General features: G+C 35.7%; 11 protein-coding genes across 11 annotated transcripts; 8 read left to right on the top strand and 3 right to left on the bottom strand. All coding sequences in view use genetic code 12, as the record gives it.

Moving 5' to 3' along the window:
• Nucleotides 1–186: 186 nt before the first annotated feature.
• On the top strand, nt 187–1,446 carry DEHA2C05500g (DEHA2C05500p; the record flags this gene model as incomplete). Its single annotated transcript, XM_457926.1, has 1 exon — nt 187–1,446. The coding sequence occupies one exon, from the start codon at nt 187–189 to the stop codon at nt 1,444–1,446; it is 1,260 nt and encodes a 419-aa protein (XP_457926.2).
• Nucleotides 1,447–1,706: 260 nt separating this feature from the next.
• DEHA2C05478g (DEHA2C05478p) lies at nt 1,707–3,938 on the top strand (the record flags this gene model as incomplete). Its single annotated transcript, XM_457925.1, has 1 exon — nt 1,707–3,938. One exon carries the CDS (start codon nt 1,707–1,709, stop codon nt 3,936–3,938), a length of 2,232 nt encoding a protein of 743 aa, XP_457925.2.
• Nucleotides 3,939–4,255: 317 nt separating this feature from the next.
• On the top strand, nt 4,256–7,060 carry DEHA2C05456g (DEHA2C05456p; the record flags this gene model as incomplete). Its single annotated transcript, XM_002770129.1, has 1 exon — nt 4,256–7,060. The coding sequence occupies one exon, from the start codon at nt 4,256–4,258 to the stop codon at nt 7,058–7,060; it is 2,805 nt and encodes a 934-aa protein (XP_002770175.1).
• A 135-nt stretch (nt 7,061–7,195) lies between these two features.
• Nucleotides 7,196–7,729, bottom strand: DEHA2C05434g (DEHA2C05434p; the record flags this gene model as incomplete). The annotated part of the gene is made up of 1 exon (XM_002770128.1): nt 7,196–7,729. One exon carries the CDS (start codon nt 7,727–7,729, stop codon nt 7,196–7,198), a length of 534 nt encoding a protein of 177 aa, XP_002770174.1.
• An 870-nt stretch (nt 7,730–8,599) lies between these two features.
• Nucleotides 8,600–12,064, top strand: DEHA2C05412g (DEHA2C05412p; the record flags this gene model as incomplete). The annotated part of the gene is made up of 1 exon (XM_002770127.1): nt 8,600–12,064. One exon carries the CDS (start codon nt 8,600–8,602, stop codon nt 12,062–12,064), a length of 3,465 nt encoding a protein of 1,154 aa, XP_002770173.1.
• Nucleotides 12,065–12,809: 745 nt separating this feature from the next.
• Nucleotides 12,810–14,777, top strand: DEHA2C05390g (DEHA2C05390p; the record flags this gene model as incomplete). The annotated part of the gene is made up of 1 exon (XM_457922.1): nt 12,810–14,777. One exon carries the CDS (start codon nt 12,810–12,812, stop codon nt 14,775–14,777), a length of 1,968 nt encoding a protein of 655 aa, XP_457922.1.
• Nucleotides 14,778–15,020: 243 nt separating this feature from the next.
• On the bottom strand, nt 15,021–15,902 carry DEHA2C05368g (DEHA2C05368p; the record flags this gene model as incomplete). Its single annotated transcript, XM_457921.1, has 1 exon — nt 15,021–15,902. One exon carries the CDS (start codon nt 15,900–15,902, stop codon nt 15,021–15,023), a length of 882 nt encoding a protein of 293 aa, XP_457921.2.
• Nucleotides 15,903–16,047: 145 nt separating this feature from the next.
• DEHA2C05346g (DEHA2C05346p) lies at nt 16,048–16,677 on the top strand (the record flags this gene model as incomplete). Its single annotated transcript, XM_457920.2, has 1 exon — nt 16,048–16,677. One exon carries the CDS (start codon nt 16,048–16,050, stop codon nt 16,675–16,677), a length of 630 nt encoding a protein of 209 aa, XP_457920.2.
• A 126-nt stretch (nt 16,678–16,803) lies between these two features.
• Nucleotides 16,804–17,745, bottom strand: DEHA2C05324g (mitochondrial 37S ribosomal protein MRPS28; the record flags this gene model as incomplete). The annotated part of the gene is made up of 1 exon (XM_457919.1): nt 16,804–17,745. The coding sequence occupies one exon, from the start codon at nt 17,743–17,745 to the stop codon at nt 16,804–16,806; it is 942 nt and encodes a 313-aa protein (XP_457919.1).
• Nucleotides 17,746–17,926: 181 nt separating this feature from the next.
• DEHA2C05302g (DEHA2C05302p) lies at nt 17,927–21,466 on the top strand (the record flags this gene model as incomplete). Its single annotated transcript, XM_002770126.1, has 1 exon — nt 17,927–21,466. The coding sequence occupies one exon, from the start codon at nt 17,927–17,929 to the stop codon at nt 21,464–21,466; it is 3,540 nt and encodes a 1,179-aa protein (XP_002770172.1).
• A 1,059-nt stretch (nt 21,467–22,525) lies between these two features.
• On the top strand, nt 22,526–24,157 carry DEHA2C05280g (DEHA2C05280p; the record flags this gene model as incomplete). Its single annotated transcript, XM_457916.1, has 1 exon — nt 22,526–24,157. One exon carries the CDS (start codon nt 22,526–22,528, stop codon nt 24,155–24,157), a length of 1,632 nt encoding a protein of 543 aa, XP_457916.2.
• Between the last annotated feature and the right edge of the window lie 143 nt (nt 24,158–24,300).

Raw genomic sequence — 24,300 nt, 5'->3', positions numbered from 1 at the left:
GAATCTTGATGAACAGTACAGTATATATTACTCGAGAATCTTTGCAAATTTAAATTGGAATTCTTTGTCTTGGCCGTTGCTCGTAAATTATATTTCTTAGCTTTTGCGAAATCAAATTTTCATTAATCACGAAGAAGATTCCTTTTGATTATCCAAAGTATACAAGGCTTGAGTCGAGGGGTTATCATGATTCAAGTTTCTGACTATTTCTCTATTGAGATATTTTTCATAATATTAAGAGAAACATTAGAAACTGCTATTATTATATCAGTTTTGCTTTCATTTATAAACCAAAGATCACATTCCCATGACGGTTCAGGGAATTCGGTAAGTTCTCAAAGACATGCTGAAGAACAAAGAAAACTTAGACTTCAGGTGTGGGCGGGTGCTGTCATTGGTTTATTAATATGCCTCGTTATAGGATTGGTCTTTATTACATGCTTTTATATTATTGGTAAGGATTATTGGTCGTACACTGAAAGATTATGGGAAGGAATATTTTCATTGATTTCGTCTGTAATTATCACCGTAATGGGCATTGGGTTATTACGAATTAATAAAGTTATGAAAGTTAAATGGTGGATTAAATTGGGCTCGGCTTATAACACCGAAGACAATAGCGGACGTCTTGAAACTAGCGAAGGGAGTGATGATATAGATAGTGAATTATCTGGCACTCCAGTAAGTCAAGAAAGGCCTCGAAAACATTCCTTTACAAAGAAATATTTCTTGGCAATATTACCATTGATCACTACATTAAGAGAGGGTTTGGAAGCTGTGGTGTTTGTAGGTGGAATTGGTATGTCACAACCTCCAACCTCAATTCCGCTTTCGATTGTAGGGGGGATTCTAGTAGGTTCAGGCATTGGCTACATGTTGTATAAAGGTGGTAACAAAATGTCATTACAGTATTTCTTAATTTTCCTGACATGTTTCTTGTACATAGTTAGTGCTGGATTGATGAGCAGAGGTGTTTGGTTCATGGAATTGGAAAGATATGTTAGGTTATGTGGTGGCTTGGATGTAAGTGAAACAGGAAGTGGTCCTGGATCGTACGATATTGCAAACAGTGTTTGGCATGTCAATTGTTGTAATGGATTAACTGATGGTTGGTGGATGGTCTTGAATGCTATTATTGGATGGACAAATTCAGCAACTTACGGTAGTGTTATCTCTTACTGTACATACTGGCTATTTGTTTCTTTATGGTTGGAGATAAAATTATACGAAGAGAAACTGGGAGTATTACCATTGGTTCCAATTAAGTGGCAATTGAAAAGAATAAAGAAGAAAGTCAAATTATACGAAACCAGACTTAAACAGCAACGTGAATCTCACCAGCAACATGAAGTGAACACCAACGAATATCATGAACTAGACAGTAATCCATCTATGGAGATCAACCCTAGAGAAGCTGAGGGCCAATTATTATTGTCCAATGATTGAGATGTCTGGTTTCTTGACAGAACAGAAGCTTATATATATGTATTTACAATAGTTTAATTACTTGTAGTAATTAAGATCATTGATCGATTCATTCATCAACCCGGTATGTATTCGTTCCAGACACGGCTAAAACTTCATCTTGCGCAATAACATTGAGATCTAAAACGCGACTTTTTTATCTACAAAACACCAATTTTTTAGTGACTTAATGCCATAATACTATTAGTTATTGTTCAATACTGAACTATATAGTGTTCCAAATGGATTCAGATCAACCCCATAACGACACTTTATTGGCCACAAATAGGCTACTATCAGATTTAGAACGGAAATTATCAATAGTGTCTAATACATCCTCGTCATCAAACCAAACCCAACAGTCGCATAGCTCATCAATAATAGTTGATAGAAATTTTTCAGGGATAGGAAGACAAAATATTCAATCAAGTGTACTCCAGTATATTAAGGCAAACGAGGATGAATTTAATCCTAATGAGTTATTTGAAGAGAGACAACATAAATTTTTAACAAAACTTGGCAGGACCTATAATGACGATAAATTTGTATCGACAAATGACCAGAATAACTACGTTACTAATTTTGAGTCTAAAAATGACGATGTTCATGAAAATAATATAAAAGGAAAAAATGGGCAAAATGATGGTAATATTCACAATTCAGAAGAAACCGAAAAACAATCGCAGAATGGGTCCCATTTTAATGTTACACCAGAAATGAACTACGATGATGAAGACGATACATACGTTGATGAGGGTGATGGCAACGAAAAAATGTTTTTTGAAGATGATGATGATGACTTGTTGTTATCCCCAGAACCACCAAGATCCCCTCCGAGGGAAATTGATCCTGATAAAGTATACGGGCTATATGATTTTTCAGGGCCTGATCCTCTGCATTGTACATTATCAAGAGATGAACCTGTTTATTTGCTAAACGACGAAGATAACTATTGGTGCTTAATCAAAAAACTTTCAAAAGAAGAAAGAATGGCAGTTATTTCTCTGAGACGGAATGGTAGTGAAGTGATTCCTAAAGATCCGTTTGAGGACGAGGAATATGAAAAAATTGGATTTGTTCCCGCTGAATGTCTTGAAACTTATGGAGAAAGACTCGCTAGACTCAATTGTTTTAAGAATGAAGAACTAGAAAAGATGTCTAGAGAGAACCATGATAATGATGACTCTATTCAAATTTTAGATATTGAGCCAAGTGGTTTGGATAATAATTCTGCACAATCAAACATGTCACAAGACAGTACACACACCACTGATCTAGAAAGACGAAATACCAAGACTAATAAATCTGTTACCTTTGAGGATTTAGGAATATTAGATTTCTACGATCAAGAAGAAGATGACGGGAATAAAGAAAATAATGAATTTGGCCAACATCTATTGACAGTTTCTCATGATGAATTACAATCCTTATCTTTGCCTCAAAATGATGAAGACAAAATCTCAGAGGTATTAAGTGATGTTTACCCAAACGAGATGCCTTTGATAATTAACAAAAATAGTGATAAAAGAGCATTGACAGCAATGAAGGCAAGAGGCAAAGCACCAGTAAAAGATGAAAAGGCTAAAAATGAATCACAATCTACAAACATTATTCCCCATTCGCCAGAGGTAATTGAAATTCTGGATATTGATGATGATGCTGAGATTAGTCATGCCATTCATATCAACAAAGAAACTTCTAATACACCTAGTGAAAATAATAATAACAGTAATAATAATAAGAGCAGTAATATCGGTGAAAAAGAAGGCCAAGATACTTCTAATGGTAAAAATAGTGATGAAAATGAAATGGATGAAATAATTTTCAACAACCCATATACGGAATTCACGAAGCCACCAATTTTCAATAAGAAGCAACAAGATAATTCATCAATTGGATCGTTTTCTCCAGATACTCCACCTCAAAGGAAGAAGTTTTCATCCTCTAACCTTGGACTAGATGAACAAGATGAACAAGATGCCTCTGATGACGAAGCAAATCTGTCATCAATCAGGAGATCTAATATTTTGGATAGACTTAACAAAATAACATCAGATATCCAAGAGCAGCTAAATCTAAATGATTTCGACTATGAATCTTATAATAATGATACTGATTTCTTACAGGATCTCAAAAGCTCTACCAACTCGTCTGATCCTAAAGATTTAAATCAAAATCTTGAAAAAGATAATGATGATGAATATAGTTTCGATGATTATGATGATTATGATGATTATGAGGATGATTATTATTATCGTAACGAAAGCGAGCCTGATGAGCAGAGAGATTCTGATGGTGTTGGTATAATAACACCCTTAACAAGCTCCAACTCATTAACTAACGGCATGGTTCCTTCTAAAACAGATATACTGGAGAAGAGAAAATCAAAACCTGTTCATGATATGTTTATTCCAGTACTCGGAAAATTTGACCTGTTAGCTGAAAAATTAGCTGAACTAGATGAACTAATATAAGCATTGATCGCATTTCTACACAAGCATTGACAAGTGTCTTATATTGCACTTGTTGTCTATTACATTGTAAATCTATAGTTTCTTTAACATTAATGTACTATTCTATAATATACTGGTTATGTAGCGCGCGAATTCTCATCCATTAGCCGCATAGATTTTTATTTCGAATTTTTTGAAGAAAATTTATAGAAGCACTTGATTTATAGGTTTAATTCAGAGTTGATTGTTATCATAGAGGGCTGAATAAGGCTTTATTGCATTTGAAATAATTCTCGAATATAGTATATAAAATATTACATAGCGGAGGAAGAGTTAACATGTCGTGGACAGCTGATCCAGAAGCTTTAGAGCAATTAAAGCATATTTTTAAAGGCACATTATCGTCAAATAACCAAGAAAGAAGTTTAGCAAATGATGCATTAATCCAAGCAAGACAACAACCTGAGATTGAGAACTATCTATTTGACATCTTAATTATGGATAATACTGCTAGATCCGACGTGAGAGCAGCAGCAGGTATTAATTTAAAGAACAGTATTTTAAAGAATGATAACCCAAATCACATTAAGAACCGACAATATCTCTTGGAGAATATATTAAAAGGATTAATGGTTCATGATAACATGGTGAGAAATATCACAGGTAATGTCATCACGTCTTTATTTTCTAACTTTGGAATCGAAGGATGGCCTCAAGCATTACCCCAACTCATTGAATTAGCAAGTCTTAATTCCCCTGATGGCACGTATATTGCTCAAGAAGCAGCCATGGGTGCTTTGAGTAAAATATGTGAAGATAGTGCATTATCGTTAGATCGTGAATTCAACGGGGAAAGACCTTTGAACTTTATGATCTCCAACTTTTTGAAATTAGCCACTAACCCACAAAGCGGTAAAATCAGATCCTTGTCGATACATTGTATTAATCAGTTTATTCCATTAAAGACACAATCATTTTTAATCCATTTAGATGAATTTCTACAAAAATTGTTTGAGTTAGCAACAGATTCTAATAACGAAGTAAGGAGGAATATTTGTACGTCTTTTTCAATGGTCTTAGAAACAAGGCCTGACAAGATTATGCCCCACCTAGATGGTGTTATTAATTATTGTTTACATTTAATGCAAGATTCTGATGAGGAGGTCGCCCTTGAGGCCTGTGAATTCCTATTAGCATTGTCAACGTCTCCAGAAACTGAATCAGATAAAAACCTTTTCAATCCGAAGTTGAAGATAATATTACCGACCTTATTGCAAAAGATGGTATATTCCCAAGAAGAAATTTTCTATATGGAATTGATCGACGAAAAAGACAATGCTGATATTGCTGATAAAGATGAAGATATCAAACCCCAAACCGCAAAATCAAAAGATTCTCACACTGCAGCCACTAATCATGAGCATAAAAAAGATACCAAACAACCTGATTTTGATGACGATACTGACTCTGAATTTGAAGATGAAGATGATGAGGATCTGGAAATAGATCAATGGAGTTTAAGAAAATGCTCTGCAGCTACCCTCGATATATTGTCTCTCAATTTTCCAGAAGAAGTATTACAGGTTTCCTTACCAATATTACAAGAGCATATTGTTTCTCCAGAATGGCCAGTTCGTGAGGCTGCTATACTTGCGTTTGGTGCTATAAGCAAAAGCTGTATTGAATTATCTAGAGATAAATTACCGACTTTAGTTCCGTTTTTAGTTGACAGATTGCAGGATCAAGAACCAAGAGTGAGACAAATAACATGTTGGACCTTATCAAGGTTTTCTACATGGGTTGCTGAAGAAGCACATGAAGGCGGTCAGTATGCAAATTACTTCCAGCCAACTTTCCAATCTATTGTAACATGTGCTTTAGATAACAAAAAGGTGGTCCAGGAAGCTGCATGTTCCGCATTGTCTTCGTTCATTGAAGAATCTGATGTTTCATTGATTGAATTCTATTTGGACCCATTGTTAGACCATTTCGCAAAGTGTTTCCAGACATACCAACGTAAAAACTTAATTATATTATATGATTGTGTTCAAACATTTGTTGAGAAAATGGGGTATGAAAAGTTATCCTCCAAGCCTGACTACATCAATACTTTATTACCCCCATTATTACATAAATGGCAAATTTTGGATGATAATGACACAGCATTATGGCCATTATTAGAATGTATGGCATCCATAGCTGCTACATTAGGTGAATTATTCGCTCCATATGCTATACCTGTATATGAAAGAGCTATTAAAATATTGTCAAACTGTATTGAATTAGACCAACAGTGCCAGACTGATGCCTTAATTGATGCTCCAGAAAAGGATTTTATGGTGACATCATTAGACTTAATAGATGGTTTAATTCAAGGGTTTGGTCAACATTCCATCGAGTTGATACAGCAACATGGAACTAATTTGATGGACTTGATTATGATTTGTTTTGAAGATCATACGGATGATGTGAGGCAATCGGCATATGCATTGTTAGGTGACTTGGCCATTTTCACACTCGAGGCTACAGTTAAACCATATTTGCAACCAATATTCATTAGCATTGGAAACGAAATCAATAATAGAACCTTTAATTCTTTCCCTGTATACAATAATGCTATATGGGCATTGGGTGAAATAGCTATGAGATTGACATATGACGAGATCAAGCCATATTTAAGTAATTTAGTTGACTTGGTTATCCCTGTTTTGAATAGTTCTGACACCCAGCAAACAGTGTTGGAAAATGCTGCTATTTGTCTTGGTAGAATGGGTCTTAATGGAGGATCAGAAGTGATCTCACCAAGACTTTCTGAGTTCATACTTCAATGGTGCTCGCAGATGTTATATTTAGTGGACAACAATGAAAAAGAAACCGGCTTTCAGGGTATGCTTAATATAGTCAATGGAAACCCTGATCAAGGATTTGGTGGTTTGTCAAATCAACAGGGTAAGAAGAATTTAGCTATTTTTTTTGTATGTATTGGTAATTATTTGGAACCTCCAGAATCGTTGAAGAATATGTTTGGTCACTTGCTAGTTAGCTATAAAAATATGATTGGAAATGAAATTTGGGAAACTCAAATAATGTGTCATATTGACCAAGAAACAAGGCACTACCTTAGAAGTGCTTACGGAATTTAATCCAAATATTTCAAAAAGTTAATTACATATGCATGAATGTTATCTAGAGTATATATATTTATTGTTTTCTTTTATTGTTTAGATTTTTATTTCTGTCCTTAAGACTTAATTCGTAATTCATTAAACTATGTAAAGCTATAAGCCACTTTCTTCATTTTCTTCTTCACCGTATAATACTTCGTTAACCAATGTAACAGGTAAATCCCACACTCCGCTTGGAGACTTCCAAAGATACTCTATGGATTTATTAGCTCTGGCTATCTCATCAATCTCAGAAGAACCAGCTAAAACTGAATGCTCATCGACAAAATTTCGTATATCATCTAAAGGTAAAGTTAAAACTTCAGTATTGTATAATGCCAAGGCAATATACACGTAAACCATCAACATTAACGTATACGATGGAATGGCCAACGCCCAATATTTATCAGGATAATAGTATATGGACATACTCCTCAATACCAGATCTGGTATAAGAGTCCAACCAACCCATATAGTTAGGAAAGTTGCACTTATGACATAAATGAAAAATCCTTTGTATTCAGCATACGGTGTTATATTTGTAGATACAATAACATCAGAATGCCTTGCGAGTGCATCCTCCAGACTATTACTTGAAGTCTTCGTTGGTGTTAATGACGGAAATATATTCAAGTTTAGAGACGACATGCTCTATCCTCTTCTTGATAAGCAATCGATTCTCCAAGTATTATAGAGTAGAATTTCAATGCGCAAATTCCATTTTGCGAAATAATTTTGCATCAACAGTTACTGTATGAGCTTCCTATTTGATAATAATATATAATTTAAAGCTTTATGTACCAAATCCCCAAAGTAATAATTTCAAATGGTATATAAGTTCATATATAATTTGATATTTAATTCAATATTTGTGGAAATATAGGGACATTGCACAGTTATTCCTACAGGATTACAGGTAGGCCTAGGACTTGAATTTTTTGAATTATCAGAAACCTGAAATAGCATTTCAGTTAATACACTAATAATGGTATCAGTATGAACAATTCCTTGATTTAATAATATTGTACAAAGACTTTTTGGACATAATGAACAATTTAACATTTTTGTTAAAACTTTTCGTTCATTTTGAAGATATTTCAAAAATTTCCAAAACTGCAAAATTCTTAGAAGTACTCAATAGAATTTGGAGGTATATTAAGTGGCTTTATATTCAACAAACCACGAGATGAAATATGTTGTATGGCCTTCGTATACAACCTCATGGTGTTATTCGGCCTAGTAGTATTTGCAGCTAGTAACGGGTAAACTAGTGACACAAAATGATGTCAAACGAAAATCATCGGTGATTGACGGGTAATGAGAAAATAAAAAAATTTATAAACCGGGTAACTCCAGCTGATCTTACAACGCGGTTAGCTCTGACTCATTACCTGTTTCGGCCATCAATTTTTTCAGTAGGATATAATCCTAATCTAATATATACTTCTTTTTCTGAATAATTTTGTTATTAACTTTATTTATCAGTAAGGTGTAATTAAGTGTATAGCATTCCACATAATGATTACCATCAGATCATTAATCAAACGGAATGTGAAGTCTAGTACTTTAACTAGGTTCAATCGTTCAAAATTATTATCATACCAAAATATCAAAAAATTTTCGAGTTTGAATGTTCCATTGAAGAACCAACAACCAACATATGCTGGGGCACAATTATTGAAACAATTCACAGATGAAAATGCTCAAAAGCTAGTCGATGTGTCTAAGGTGTTGGTTATCGGCTCTGGTGGTTTATCTATTGGACAGGCCGGTGAATTCGATTATTCTGGTTCTCAAGCCATCAAAGCATTGAAGGAAGCAAATAAGAAGTCTATTTTGATTAATCCTAATATCGCTACTAATCAAACTTCTCACTCTTTGGCTGACGAAATATATTACTTACCTGTTACTGCGGAATACATTACTTATATTATAGAAAGGGAAAAGCCAGATGGTATTCTCTTGACCTTTGGTGGTCAAACTGCGTTAAACGTCGGTGTCAAATTGGAAAAGATGGGTGTGTTCGAAAGGTATGGAGTTAAGGTTTTGGGTACTCCTATCAAGACTTTGGAAACTTCTGAGGATCGTGATTTATTCTCCCAAGCATTGAAAGAGATCGATATTCCAATAGCAGAATCGATTGCTGTCGAAACTGTTGATGATGCCTTAGCTGCTGCTGAGACTGTTGGATATCCAATCATTGTTAGATCTGCTTATTCTTTGGGTGGTCTTGGTTCTGGGTTCGCTGCGAATGAACAAGAGTTAAGAAACTTAGCCTCGCAATCTTTGTCTTTAGCGCCACAAATTTTAGTTGAAAAGTCATTAAAGGGATGGAAGGAAGTTGAATACGAAGTCGTTCGTGATCGTGTTGGTAACTGTATTACTGTTTGTAATATGGAAAATTTTGATCCATTAGGCATTCACACTGGTGACTCCATTGTTGTTGCTCCATCTCAAACTTTATCTGATGAAGAGTACCATATGTTAAGAACTGCTGCTATTAAGATTATTAGACATTTAGGTGTCGTTGGTGAATGTAATGTCCAATATTCATTACAACCAGACGGGTTAGATTACAGAGTTATTGAAGTTAACGCTCGTTTATCTCGTTCTTCGGCATTGGCCTCTAAAGCTACTGGATATCCATTAGCTTACACTGCAGCCAAGATTGCTTTAGGTCACACTTTACCAGAATTGCCAAACCCAGTCACCAAGACTACATCGGCTAATTTCGAACCTTCATTGGATTATATGGTTACAAAGATTCCTAGATGGGATTTAGCTAAATTTCAACATGTTAAGAGAGACATTGGTTCTGCTATGAAATCTGTTGGTGAAGTTATGGCAATTGGTCGTACCTTTGAAGAATCATTTCAAAAGGCTATTAGACAAGTTGACCCATCTTACGTTGGTTTCCAAGGTGATAAATTTGATGATTTAGATGACGCATTAGCCAATCCTACTGATAGAAGATGGTTAGCGGTCGGACAAGCTTTACTTCATGAAAACTATTCGGTTGATCAAGTTCATGAATTAACCAAGATTGATAAATGGTTCTTGCACAAATTAATGAACATTGTCAATATGTATAGAGAATTAGAAAGTGCTGGAAGCTTATCCAATATCAATATTGATTTAATGACTCGTGCTAAGAAATTAGGTTTTTCAGATAAGCAAATTGGTTTATGTGTTTCTGCGAAGGAATTAGAAGTTAGAGATGTTAGAAAACAATTTGGTATCACACCATTTGTTAAAAAGATTGATACCTTAGCAGCAGAATTCCCAGCTAATACCAACTATTTGTACACAACTTATAATGCCACTTCTTCTGACTTAGAATTCAACGATAAAGGTACTATGGTTTTAGGATCTGGTGTTTACCGTATTGGTTCCTCAGTTGAATTCGACTGGTGTGCTGTTTCTACTGCCCGTGCATTAAGAGAATCCGGTCACAAGACTATCATGATTAACTATAATCCAGAGACAGTTTCTACTGATTTCGATGAAGTTGATAGATTATACTTTGAAGAGTTATCATTGGAAAGAGTCCTTGATATTTATGAATTAGAAAATGCTCAAGGTGTTGTTGTAAGTGTTGGTGGTCAATTACCTCAAAATATTGCCTTGACTTTACAAAATTCAGGCTGTAATGTTTTAGGTACTAATCCTGAAGATATTGACAAGGCTGAAGATCGTCACAAATTCTCACAAATTTTAGATTCCATTGGAGTCGATCAACCAAGGTGGAAAGAATTAACTTCTATTGAAGAAGCCGAAAAGTTCGCTAACGATGTTGGATTCCCAGTTTTAGTCCGTCCATCCTACGTTTTAAGTGGTGCTGCCATGTCTGTTATCAACAGTGAGTCTGAATTGGTTGAAAAATTAGGTAACGCCTCGAAGGTTTCCCAGGACTACCCGGTTGTTATTTCTCAATTTATCCAGGGAGCTCAAGAAATCGATATTGATGGGGTTGCAAGTGAAGGGGAAGTTTTAGTACATGCAGTTTCTGAACACGTTGAAAATGCTGGTGTTCACTCCGGTGATGCTACATTGGTGTTACCACCCCAAAATTTATCTCCAGTAATCATGAATAGATTAAAGGAAATTGCTGACAAGGTTGCCAAAGCTTGGAAGATTACTGGTCCATTCAACATGCAAATCATCAAGAATGACCATAATGGCTCTTTAAGTGATAATGAATGTGATTTGAAGGTTATCGAGTGTAATATTCGTGCATCACGTTCATTCCCATTCGTTTCCAAGGTATTGGGTGTTAACTTCATCGACGTGGCTACTAAGGCATTAATCAAGGAAAATGTTCCTCAACCAACCAATTTAATGGACAAGGAATACAATCATGTTGCTACTAAAGTACCCCAATTTTCATTCACCAGATTGGCAGGTGCTGATCCATTCCTTGGTGTTGAAATGTCTTCCACTGGTGAAATTGCATGTTTTGGTGACGACTTGATCGAAGCTTACTGGACTTCAATTCAATCTACTATGAACTTCACGGTCCCTCAACCCGGTTCAGGCGTATTGTTTGGCGGTGATTTGAGCAACGACAAGCTAGGAAATGTTGCAGCTACGATCTCTGGTCTCGGTTACAAGTTCGTCACTGCATCAGATGCAGTTGCGAAGTACTTAAAGGCGTACGTAAGTGAAGACATTGAAGTCATCGAATTTCCTAAAACAGACAAGAGAGCGTTGAGAGAAATTTTCCAAAAGCACAAGGTTTCCGCGGTATTCAATTTGGCCAAGGCCAGAGCTGAAGACTTATTGGACGAGGACTATGTCATGAGAAGAAATGCAATTGACTTTGGTATCGCTTTGTTCAACGAACCAAATACTTCTGCGTTGTTTGCGCAGTGTTTGAAGGCTAAAATCGCTACCAAGTCACTGTTCGAAGAGATACCTTCTGAGGTCGTTGTTCCACACGAAGTCAGAAGATGGAGTGAATTTATCGGCGGCAAGCCAGTGTAAACAATAGAAATAGTTCTTATATTTTTATCTGACTTTTCTGATGTATGTACACTCCATGCTAGGAGTCTCGTTCTAATAATATTTAATTTTGAAATTGACCCAAATGTAGTAATATTGAGGTGTAGGGATGTCGATATTTTTGAGGATTATAAGCCTCGAACTCTTTCTGCATATTCGGATAGAGGAATATGCAAGATGTCTTACCTGTAATGCGAACTTAGAAGTGCAATTACGGGCCGATATTGTTCTTGTGTTATTCTAATTAGCTCGTGGGAAAAATTTTCACTTGTTACGAGCACAACCGTCATTATGGTCCTATGCGAATGCATTCTTGCATTGAAAATTAGACTATATGGGGAAAGAAGTACAAAAAGGCCATAATATTAGCACACAGCAAGGATAAAAAATAAACTTTGGCCAATTATCAGATGCTATCTCTCGCCCTTTAATCGGTAATTGAGGCAATACATGACTGCACATTTTAATGCTAAACTATTGAATGTCTTTTTTGTACGATGAGCATTGGACAGCTTATGTGCCAAGCAATGCATGCTATATAGAATTAAGAGACATGAATTTTTTTTCTTACGTGTCTTGGTCTTAAGGCTTATCTCGATAATCTAAGAAATAAAATTTCTTTTCTTTCGTAAATATTCTGCCTAGACTGGAATTTATATTAAAGAGCAAGAATTCGCTAGTTATTTTTTAACTTTTTTTTTATCTTTTCCATCAACGACTTGAAGAGATGAGTTACAGTGATACTAGTTCCTTTAGGGACACTGCAGCTGCTACAGGCAGTGAAGATTTTGACAAGAGCAGTAAGGTCAGGGAACATGATGGTAGTGAAGATATTCCACAAGGTTACAATGAACAATCCATTCCAATGGTGGTCAAGTCAACTTCCAAGTCTTACGGTATTAGAAGGAGTGAAATTTTGGTTGAACAGTTCACTCATCCTGCATTCAGCATTTTGTTCCTTTTTTGTGTGTTTATTTGTGCGTATGCTTATTCTTTAGACGGTACTGTTAGATTTACTTACCAAGGATACGCTACCAATTCTTATGATCAACACTCATTATTAGCTGCCATTAATGTTATTAGGAGTGTTATTGCTGCTGCTTCCCAACCGACATATGCTAGATTATCTGATATTTTCGGAAGACTCGAATTACTTATTTTTTCCATTATTCTCTACGCTATGGGTACTGTCATTGAATCGCAAGCTTACGATATTTACAGATTTGCTGGTGGTTCGGTTTTGTATCAAGCCGGTTATTCTGGTGTTATGTTGATCTTGCAGGTTATTTTGGCTGATTTCTCCAACTTAAATTGGAGATTGTTATGCTCACTTATTCCAGCCACACCGTTTATTATAAACACATGGGTTTCAGGTAATGTTACAGAATCAGCTTTAGCTACTTATTCATGGAACTTTTGTATTGGTATGTGGGCATTTATTTTCCCATTGGCCTGTATTCCAATACTTGGCTGTTTAATTGCTATGCAAGTGAAGGCTCGTAAGACTCCTGAATGGCGCCAAATTAGAGCTGAGGAGAAGGAATCTAATAGATGGAGATCATGGAAGGACAATGTAATTGTTGATTTATTCTTTAAGATTGATGTTATTGGTATTCTCTTTATTATCTGTATTCTTGGTTTCATTTTGGTGCCTATGACTATCGCCGGTGGTAAGACTGATGACGGTGCAGTTAGAGAAGCTTGGAAGGAAGCAAAAATCATTGTTCCGTTAGTTATTGGATTTGTCTTGATATTTCCTTTCATATTATGGGAATATAAGTTTTCTAAATACCCTGTTGTCCCATTCCAGCTTATGAAGGACCGTGGTGTTTGGTCAGCATTGTTTATTGCTATCATGATTAACTTCGTTTGGTATTTGCCAAATGACTTTATGTACCCTGTTCTCTTAGTCGCAATGAGGGCTAGTATCAAGGCCGGTACCAGAATAACATCATTATATTCGTTTGTATCAACAATTACTGGTGTTCTCTTCGGTCTCTTAATTGTGCCATGGGCTAGAAGGTTAAAACCATTCATTATTTTCGGTGGATTGTGTTGGATTGCCTCAATGGCTATTCTTTATTCATATAGAGGTGCAAATGATGGTATTGAATCAGAGAAGTACCTTAATGGTGTTATTGGAGGTTTATGTTTTATGGGTTTTGGTGCTGGATTATTCACATATCCAACTCAAGTTTCTATTCAAACATGTACCAATCACGAACACATGGCCATTGTTATCTCATTGTACTTAGCGTTTTATAACATTGGATCGGCATTTGGATCTTGTGTTAGTGGAGCTGTTTGGACCAATACATTGTATAAATATCTTTTGGATAAGTTTACGGAAGCTGGTCTTGATACCAGTGCAGCGGAACTTGCTTACGGTAAACCATATGACTTTATTGCGATTTATACATGGGGTACACCAGAAAGAGTTGCAGTTGTTTTAGCATATGCACAAACCCAGAGACTTTTATGTATAATTGGTTTATGTTTAAGTGTTATTTTATTCATTGCCACATTCTTGTTGAGAGACCACAAATTAGAAAGTGTGCAATCATTAGAGTTGGCTCATGAAGAAGGAATCAAAGCAGAAGATGGTGAGGTGGTTGTCAACGATTATGATAATGATCTTGTCTTTTCAAAGATTAAGTCCTTATTCAAACGCAAAGAGAAGAACGATGCTATCTGATTACAGTTCCATGCATTCTTCAAACTGTCATTTTATTTAATTTTCAAATTGGGGAGTTCCCCTATTTAATTTACTAATCTTATATTATTATACCTTATAATTCATAAATGTAGTTTACTTCGCTATGTAACCCTTATGATCATATCCTATTGATTTAAATTATAAGACCAAAGGTAAGATTATAGAAATATATAGTCATTACATTAAACCAGCATCTTAGACCACCAAAATTGAATAAAATCCTCACAACAAATCATCATCTTCCTTTTCCACAACAGAATTTTTTACTTTCAATAATAGTTGAGTCTTCAATTTGTCTAATTTACTAAATTGGTCGAATTCAAACACCTTATCCGAGAAGGCTTGCACGTCACCTTGTTCAATTGACTCAAAGATATCCTGAACAAGTTTATATTCTCTAGTAGCTTCCCAAGATGGTTCTTCAGAAAGGTAGTTAGCGGACTTCTTCTGGGCTTCAATAACGTCATCCAAACATAACACACACAACAAGCTTTTCAAGAAATAATCCTTCAAGTTCCACTTGGTAAGATTATTGCCTAACAGGTTCTTAATAATTATATCGTAAAGTTCAATCGCCTTTTCATACTTACCTGACAAAGCACTCAAGTCAGCACATTTCAAGTACGCCTTGTTCGATAAGGCCTCCGCATGGTCTGTGGTAAAATAGTCACCTGCTTGCTCATAGCTTTTAATGGCATTATCCGTATCACTGTTTGATTCGTATAATTCTGCCAAGTCCATAGTGAAATTGGCTGCTCTCCTAAACTGCCCATTTTGGGTCAAAAAGATGTGGATAGCCTTTGACAATGCATCAATAGCATCGGTGGGAGAAACCCCTTTATAACATTTATAAGCTTCAATTAAATGATTAGCGACATCATTGTGATTAGACAATCCTTTTTGGATATCGGCCGCCTTAACGAATTGATTTCCTGCTTGGTTGAAGTCCTTATTTAATCTATATTGATTTGCCGCTTGAATATAGAGATCAGTTGCCTCCTCTAATCTGAATGAATTTGATGACCCAGACAAAAACAGCATAAATCCTGTTTTTGGCTTAGCTAACTTTTCTGCTTCTACTATCAATGAACGTGGATCTGACATATCTATACTAATTCCCGATTCCCTTAACTAGTATATAGGTGTTCGTATTGCCTTGTAAACGTATGAATTTAATATTAACTGTTTTGTGTTATTTGCCGATCATGTGATCGATCTCTTAGTTAAAAAATCAGAAGCCTTTGTTTACATGAGTCCTATATGTTCTAACAAGAAGAATGATATAAAAAAGATGTCTTCCGAAATAGATAGGATACGTTACGAGAGATTGAAGTTAGTGTGTAAGAAAGCGCTAGAACAATCGATAAAAAAATCGCTTTCTATCGACCAGATTAAATCATGTTATCCAACAATCGCCAGTACAGAAGATGGGCAGAAATCATTAGAAATTGCAAGATCACAAATTATCAAGTTTTGGCATAATAACTCGACCAAAGAATTCGATCTAATTTTCAAGGAGCGTAATATAGAAACGAAATTGAACGAGCTAGATGAAATAATACAGAAGGCACAAGAAAGAAAACTCGAGGGTAAAGAAGCGCCAATTCAGGTGGATAGGCTTTCTCCTTCGGAATTGATAGAATCATCGCTATCAGGGACCAAGAAGGAATCTATAGAGAGTTTGACCATGATATATAATCAGTTGTGTCTTGATAATATGGAATTATACGGCCAGTTGAATTCTTTGTGCGAAGAGAGCGAAACCATCAAGTCCGATTTGAAGAGTCTGGCTGATTTGTTGAGTGAAGATCTTAAGAGTCTCAAGGATGATGATTTAAGGATTAGGGTCGATGACCTTATAGCCACCATGGGAGAATAATGGCGTGTACGTTATAGGGTACCAGAATACCCATTATTGTAATTATATAGATGTAATCTTAGTGTATAATAGAGAATAATATCGTTTTATTGAAAACTTATTTGTATGTACAAGTATGTAAGATCATTAACGTTTTGATTCTGAAATACGTTGAATTTCTTCATGATTTCTTTTGGCCAATTGATTGTAACCAACAACCCTCTTTTGCAATTCAACAACTTGGGCTTCCTTCTTCTTTTGTTTATCGGATAACTTGATCAATTGCTTGTCACCCCAGACCTTATAATCTTGTAAGTATTGTCTACCCATGTTAAATTCCCTGGTAATAACATCATCAGTCAAACCCAACTTGGCAATAGTATAATAGTATTGTTCAGCATTATCTTTCTTCAAGTACTTCAATATGGATTGTCTTTGTTGGACCATGTGACGGACGTGTTGAATGTGCTCTTTGTCCTTGAAGAATTGCTTAACATGGTCCATTCCTAAGTGAATTCTGACAGACAATACAGCAGCTTGAACCTCTGGCGAGCCGGTATCACCTTCTTCTCTCTGAAATTGTTCACGGGCGTATTGGATAGCTGCCTTCTTTCTGTCTTGTGAGTTGGTATTTTTAATATTGAGAATAGTCAACAACGCTCTCTTTTTTCTCTCTTCGGATGCACTTATAGAATCATGCAAAATATTACTTCCACTGTTTCTGTCTATATTGGCCTTCTCAGCACCGTACAATAGCTTCTCGAACTCATCCCTTTGATAACCATACGCTAAGTTTGTTGGTTCCTGTAATTCGGCTCTCACTCTTTTTATAAATGCATTGTTTTCATCCCCCAAAACAGGATCAACTTGAAACTTCACATTTTCTAAAGAATGCTTCTTGACATTATTGACATCTCTGACAATTTGCCTTTTGAGTCTCGCCTCTCTTCTTCTAAGAGATTTCACCTTGGATCTGGTAGCTTGATCTGGAATGAATTGTTTAGCCGCGAGTATAGGTTGGATCTTTTGCGGTACTGCATTAAGTATTGGTCTCCCCGTAGAGAACAAACGATAACCTATTTGAAACATATTACTATCGTTCGTTTACGGTGATCTAATTATCTCTAATACCTTTGTATTGAGCTTTGAAAATTTCGAGTCGAAATTTTTTATATAATTGGGACATTGCACGACCGGCTCAAAATGCATCTATGATAAATACTAGACTTATATTTGCAATGGGCTATATATTAAGCTTCAACAGATAGACATGGATATATATACTGGAATCAAGGTGAATGATTCTTTGCTATCGCTTCTGAAAAAATGGTATCCTAAAGGTCCTAAGAAATTCAGTGCTAAGTTAGTTAATGAGGTGCATCTGATCGTTATTAATGCAAACTCTAGAGATCTATACGAAATTTTGCTTAATACGTCCTATTTTAATAATGTGCTATGGGCGTTCTTTCACCAGGATATTACACTGAACCATATTGAGCTTTTGGTATGCACGGTATTATATGATATTGAGAAAGGGTATAGTAAATTGATGGACATGGTTCTTGCTGATGGTGAAGCTTTTCAATCTTTGTTTGAAAGATTACTTAATATTACAATAGCTCCTCCTCAATTGACGAATTTACGACTCCAGAAGATTATTTTGCTCTTCATTAATCAGTTGGTAACATTTAAATTATCACATCCTCTTGTTAAAAAAACTTGTAACGGGTTATTTGGTATTACTATTTGGTCTAACTTGCATAATTATCAAACCATGCTTGGTAATAACAATCTAGAGGAGGAATTCAATCGAAAACAAGCAATAATTCAAGATTGCAATGATAATTCTAAAAAATCTTATTTAATATTAAAGCAAAGATGGATTTTCACCGTCCTAACAAACTATATGTCATCCGTAACAGCGGGAGAAATGATAAAACATTTGGAATTTATTGAGTACCTGGATAGTTTGATTCATATTCTTATTTCTTGCGTGAGCCAGCTACCAATACGAAATTACTTCAATTCCTTATTGAAAGGAATGCAATTCCTTTCATGCTTTCACCTAATCGATGATAAGAATAAGAAGTTATTGGAATTCGTCAGAGTCTTAAAGCATTTCATGTATTATCCTATTAATGATTTCACAGGAGAAGAATATCTCGAAGGAACAAAATACCAAGAGAACTTTTACAACCTACAAAATATTATATTTGAGAAGTTCAACGGTTCACCACAAGAAAAAATAAACAAGTTTATTTTGGTTCCATCAGTCTATAATTATTCACATGAGAAATTAAAAGAATTTCTTTCCAATTTTTCACTCGATGATTTGATCGCCATAGCTGACAAACTCGAAATCATAGATCACATCTCAAATGACTTCAGGTATAATGGATTCTTAACTAGTGCAATTGCAAATGAAGTATTTACGCCTGAATATAATGTCAAAGGTCTAAGTCAACTAGTAAACAACTACACTGAAGTTGATATAATTGATGATTTTAATGTTCTATACAACAACGAAAAATTATTTCAACCAATTCCTTTGCCACAAATTTATAATTCACAATACTTATGTTTGGCAGACTACGTTATTAGAGAAGTTGTCAATTTGACAGCAGATATAAAGAGATTAGCGAACAATCACATTAACCAAGTTTTGGAACGTCTAAAGTTATCGGTAGATCCACAGAGTAACCTAAAGATAAAAGGAGCCAGTAAATATTTTTCAAAGATTACGTCGTTAAATGTTATTGATAAATCAACTGCTGAGTTAATCATTTCAACTAACAAGGACTGGCAAGATAATATAGATGATTATATTTTATTGATACAATTGATCAAGCCAAATAAATACTCATCACGTCAAAGAATGGTCAAATATGGTTTAAATATGGTACGGTTTAAGAAAGTTTTAAAGGTAGATCTTAAAGGTAAACAGAGAAGTTTAGTTATCGGTTGGAACGAGGACCTTGAATTAAGTGACCGCTTCAATTATATTATACGGTTACCTGCCGAAAAAAGTTCTCTTGGTAAACTAAGTGTCATCGCTAATGATATTGATGTCACTGATATTAGGCTACCTGAATATTTCACTGATCTATTCTTGGGAATAGATAAATCAACAGCAGCACACTTCAGATCCCAAGAGGATAGGCCATATAAATTGAAAATAGATTGTATGAATGCTAGTCAATTGAAGTATGAGCTTGAAGTCGAGAATCATAATAAGCGACGTAAAGGTAATAATAATCAAGCTTGTGATGATCCACCGTATTTGCTAAAATTTAATGAGCATGACGACAAGGTAACGGTGGAATCAATCATTGGTCAGCAATCAACTTATAAATTGAATGATGAACAAGCACAGTGTATAATACCAAGCGTTAGTACTGGAGTAAGTGTCATCGATTCCCCCCCAAATTCTGATGGTGACCTTTTGCAAGCAATAATTTATAATTTACAGTTGAATTTTCCCAAGGAAAGAACATTGATTCTTTGTCCCAATGATATATATTTAGGTCGAATTGAAATTGATTTAGCAACGTCTCTCAAGGTTTATGGAGATACAATGAAATTTAACGAGAAGATAAACGAGCTATTTGATTCTATAAAAATAAAATTAGAGCAAGCAGAAATATTATCAGGGTACGTTGGTCTTAAGGATATGGGGTTTGGCCAAACCTGCGATAATGCTTTATTGTTATTCTCAAAGATCAAACAAGAATGGGACAGTTTTTTACATTCTGTGAAGAAGGATAGACTGCAAATTACAAATTACCCATTTAAAGAGTACTCTAAGATACTGTTAGGATATGCATTCGATAGCGATTTGCAGAAAATAGTTGCTTCGTACAAGGAAATCGCACAAGTATTTCAGGAAATCCAAAACCTAGCACCTCTCGTAAAGCTTCAGAATAAGAAAGGCGAGCTTATAAAATTTCTCATTCACAAGTATTGTCAATATATACTTGCTACACCAGAGACATTGATAAGTCAAAAGGTTTACCAGACGAAATTTGATAGCATTGTTTGTATAGGGGAAAACACCTCCCAGTTCAATTGGTTGTTACCAATGATCAACAATGCCTATTTGAGAAGAATTGTCGTATTGGGAGATTTCTCACGTAGTAATAACTCAAGATGGAGATATTTGAGTGTCCCACCCCTTAAGTTGCGGAAGGTACTCGTAAGAGAGGAATTCTTACAATATTACAATGGCCAGTATAATAACGAGTTGGTTAGCGCATACACCGGCGCAGCAGCTAACGGAGGATTCAAAGAGACTCATCAAATTATTCCTGTGGATATGGAGTCAAATGAGTCAGTGAGTGTGAACGAAGCCGAGTACTCAGTCGCATTATACCAATATATGAGATTACTAGGGTATCCGGCGCACAAAATATCTATTATCGCCATGACTGTCTACCAAAAGGTTCTCATAGAGGAGATCTTGAGTATCAAGTGTGGCCATTCTGAATCAAGTGATTCATCACGTTTCAAATTTGGGTGGCCCACAATTGAAATTGACGACTGTTGCAACGCCAATGCCTACCTAATTGTGTCTGCATTTGGCCGCAAATATCCCAAATTGAAATGTTTAGCTAGCTCTACCAGCGGTCTCTATATCGTGGGAAACTACTCCCACAATACGTTCCCTAAGCAAGATCTCACAGTGGTCAACGGTGAAATGTACAATAAGTTGATCAAGAGAGACTCAAAACACCTATACGAAATAGTAGGCTACGACCACTTGAGACAGTACGTCGATCAGATGACCACCATGAGAATGAGCGCAGCAAAATAGCATCACTAATATGTAATTTTATTATAGAATATAAAACATAATGCAGATAAAATCTGCCTGCAGTTTATGCGTTTCTATACACTTCGTAACCTTAATCTAAAATCTACCTGATTGGATTGTGAATTTCATCCGGAACTCGTAACGTAGCAAAAGTTAATGGTGCGTTCGAACTGAACCATATTTTAATAGCCAACCTAATTTTTGAAGCTTAACCCTACTGCATACATTTATCCGCCACAAGTCTCACCCCCTACTTAGATTACCCTCGATTCTCACTCGTTGTATCGCCTATCCCTTCTGAATCCTATCTTGGTACCACAATAAGCCGTACATAAATGGCCTTCTTATTTATCACCAATAGTGCCGCCCATGGCTGCAATAATTGAATGGCACCGGTCACCTCCGGATCTATATTCTCTAACTTCCCGAAATACTGCCGATAATCACGTTACAGCGCCGAGTATAATCAACCCCAAATCGCGCTTATTCTCGTAGCCTACGGCAATAAATCCATACACCTGTATACACGCGGATACTCTATAGTTATCGCTTTTGCCTTATCTCCATTATGTAAGCAGAATCAAGTCGAAAATTTGTTTACACAAAACCAGAAAAAAATTTATCGCCAATTTTCATTATCCCTCGAATAAGATAAAGAAATTTTTCACTCTAGCAGGTCTGATAAAGATTGATAACAAAAATTGATTATATTGATTCTAGAGAAATCATATATATACTATCTAGACATTTAGATCTATAATAGTTTTTACATTTAGACGCAGCTAGCACCAAGTGATCGAATAAAAGGTCGAATTTGCGTACTGGTTATCACTATCGATAAAGAAAATTTTTCATTATCTGACGTTCACTATAAAATTTTTTTTTTTGGGATAAGCTTGAGTATAGACTAATACTGAAGATATCGAATATCCCTGACACATACGATTGAATTAAATCACTGATTGCTAAATTCGAACTGAAACATTGATCGGAAACTAATTGTTTATTTACATTTTTGTTGATATTTGAATATACCAAGAAAGAATAGAACTAATTAAAATGAGTGAGATCCAGCAACAGCTTCCGATGCCAACGCCAATTGAGGCTAATCCGGTGCATCCTAATGCTAAAACTACCACACATGTGAATAATGGAACCACGACTACTAAAACGAACATAACAAGTCCTGTGTGTCGTAATTGTAAAACACAAACTACGCCGCTTTGGAGAAGAGACGAAACGGGTCAGGTGTTGTGTAATGCCTGTGGGTTGTTTTTGAAGTTACACGGGCGTCCTAGACCAATATCATTGAAAACTGATACCATTAAGTCCAGAAATAGAATCAAGCAGGCTAACCCATCTAAGACATCAAGTCCAAATACCCCAGAATTGAAGTCCAAGGATGCTAGGAGTGGTTCTGTTGGTAGTGGAAAGAAATCACCAAAGTTGAAGAAAAAGTCAACTAATGGTGAAGTCAAGACAGATTCGGGGGGCTCCACACCTTTATTACCTCCAACTTCCTCGAGTATGAGGATGCAGCACTCTAGTCTGATCTTTCCACCTCCAATTAACTCATTACACCATTTGCCTAGCCACTTAGCTAATCAGACACAACCATTACATTATCCTTCTTCTACGCCAACGCACTTTGCTCCAGGTTTACAAAGAATCACTTCGCCATTATTGTTGTCTACTACTTCGTCCCTTTCAAATGCTAGATCTTCTTCCAATTCGTCTTCTAATTTGAACACTATGACTCCTGTGAATAGAGAAAATAACAACGTTAATCTTAGCGTTGCGCAGGCTGCTGGTGCATTAGAAAACATGTCGAATGAATTAGGGCCAAGTGCAACTTTCAAATATTCATCGTCTAATAAATCTCAAGGTACATCGTTGATGAACAATGAGGCTTCTTTAACTGGCGATAACATTAAAAAGGAGACAAAGAGTTTCTCTACACCATCATCTGCTTTGAATGTTACTTCCAATACAATGCCACCTAAATTGCCCGCATTAGGGTCAAATTCGAATGGTTCAAATAAAAACGTTTCGTCTCCTTCTTTTGGGCCACAATTCCATTTGCAACAATCCCAATCACAACCTCAATCTCAGTCTCAATCACAATCACAATCACAATCTCCAGCTCAATCACAATTATCGCAGCAGCCTACGCCCTCGTCCTCCACATCACGACAACAATCTCCGGTGATAGCGGCAACCTCCTTACCACCAATCCAACAACTCTCGTCTCATATTAATAAGACCTCGTTGCCGAACTTCCAAAATAGTTTCAGTGGCTATAATAATCAGCATAACCCAGATCAGAATCAGAACTTTCAACCACCACCTGGTGGAAACCCTAGTAATAGTGGCAATAGTAACAATAACAATAATAACAACAATAATAAAAACAATAATAATGGCAGCAATGACGAAAATTCTAACTCAAATTCTAGCGAGGTAACCCTCTTGAAAACTAGAATTTCAGAGTTGGAGTTAGTTAATGACTTGTACAGAACTAGAATAATGGAGTTGGAAGCGATGGAGCAAGCTGCAAGATTAAGAGAAATATCTATGAGAAAACGGTTGGATGACTATTATAATTTAAAAGATTATTCTATTCCTCCGTTCAAGAGGGAGAACGAAGATGAACAAACCAACAGTAACAAAAAGACCAAAGTTGATAATTGATCTTTTTCCTTTCACTATTAATGTATGAATTATGAATTGATGTATTTCTAATTGGGTATTTTGTGACGTTAATTTATTGCTTCTAATCTTGTTTTATTTGCCGATCAATTGTCTGTGAACATCAACTTTTTTTGTACTGTTTA

The sequence above is a fragment of the Debaryomyces hansenii genome (assembly GCF_000006445.2).
Source record: "Debaryomyces hansenii CBS767 chromosome C complete sequence".
Lineage (NCBI taxonomy): Eukaryota > Fungi > Ascomycota > Pichiomycetes > Serinales > Debaryomycetaceae > Debaryomyces > Debaryomyces hansenii.
The sequence above is the reverse complement of the archived record's forward strand: the minus strand, read 5'-3'. Positions and strand labels throughout refer to the sequence as shown.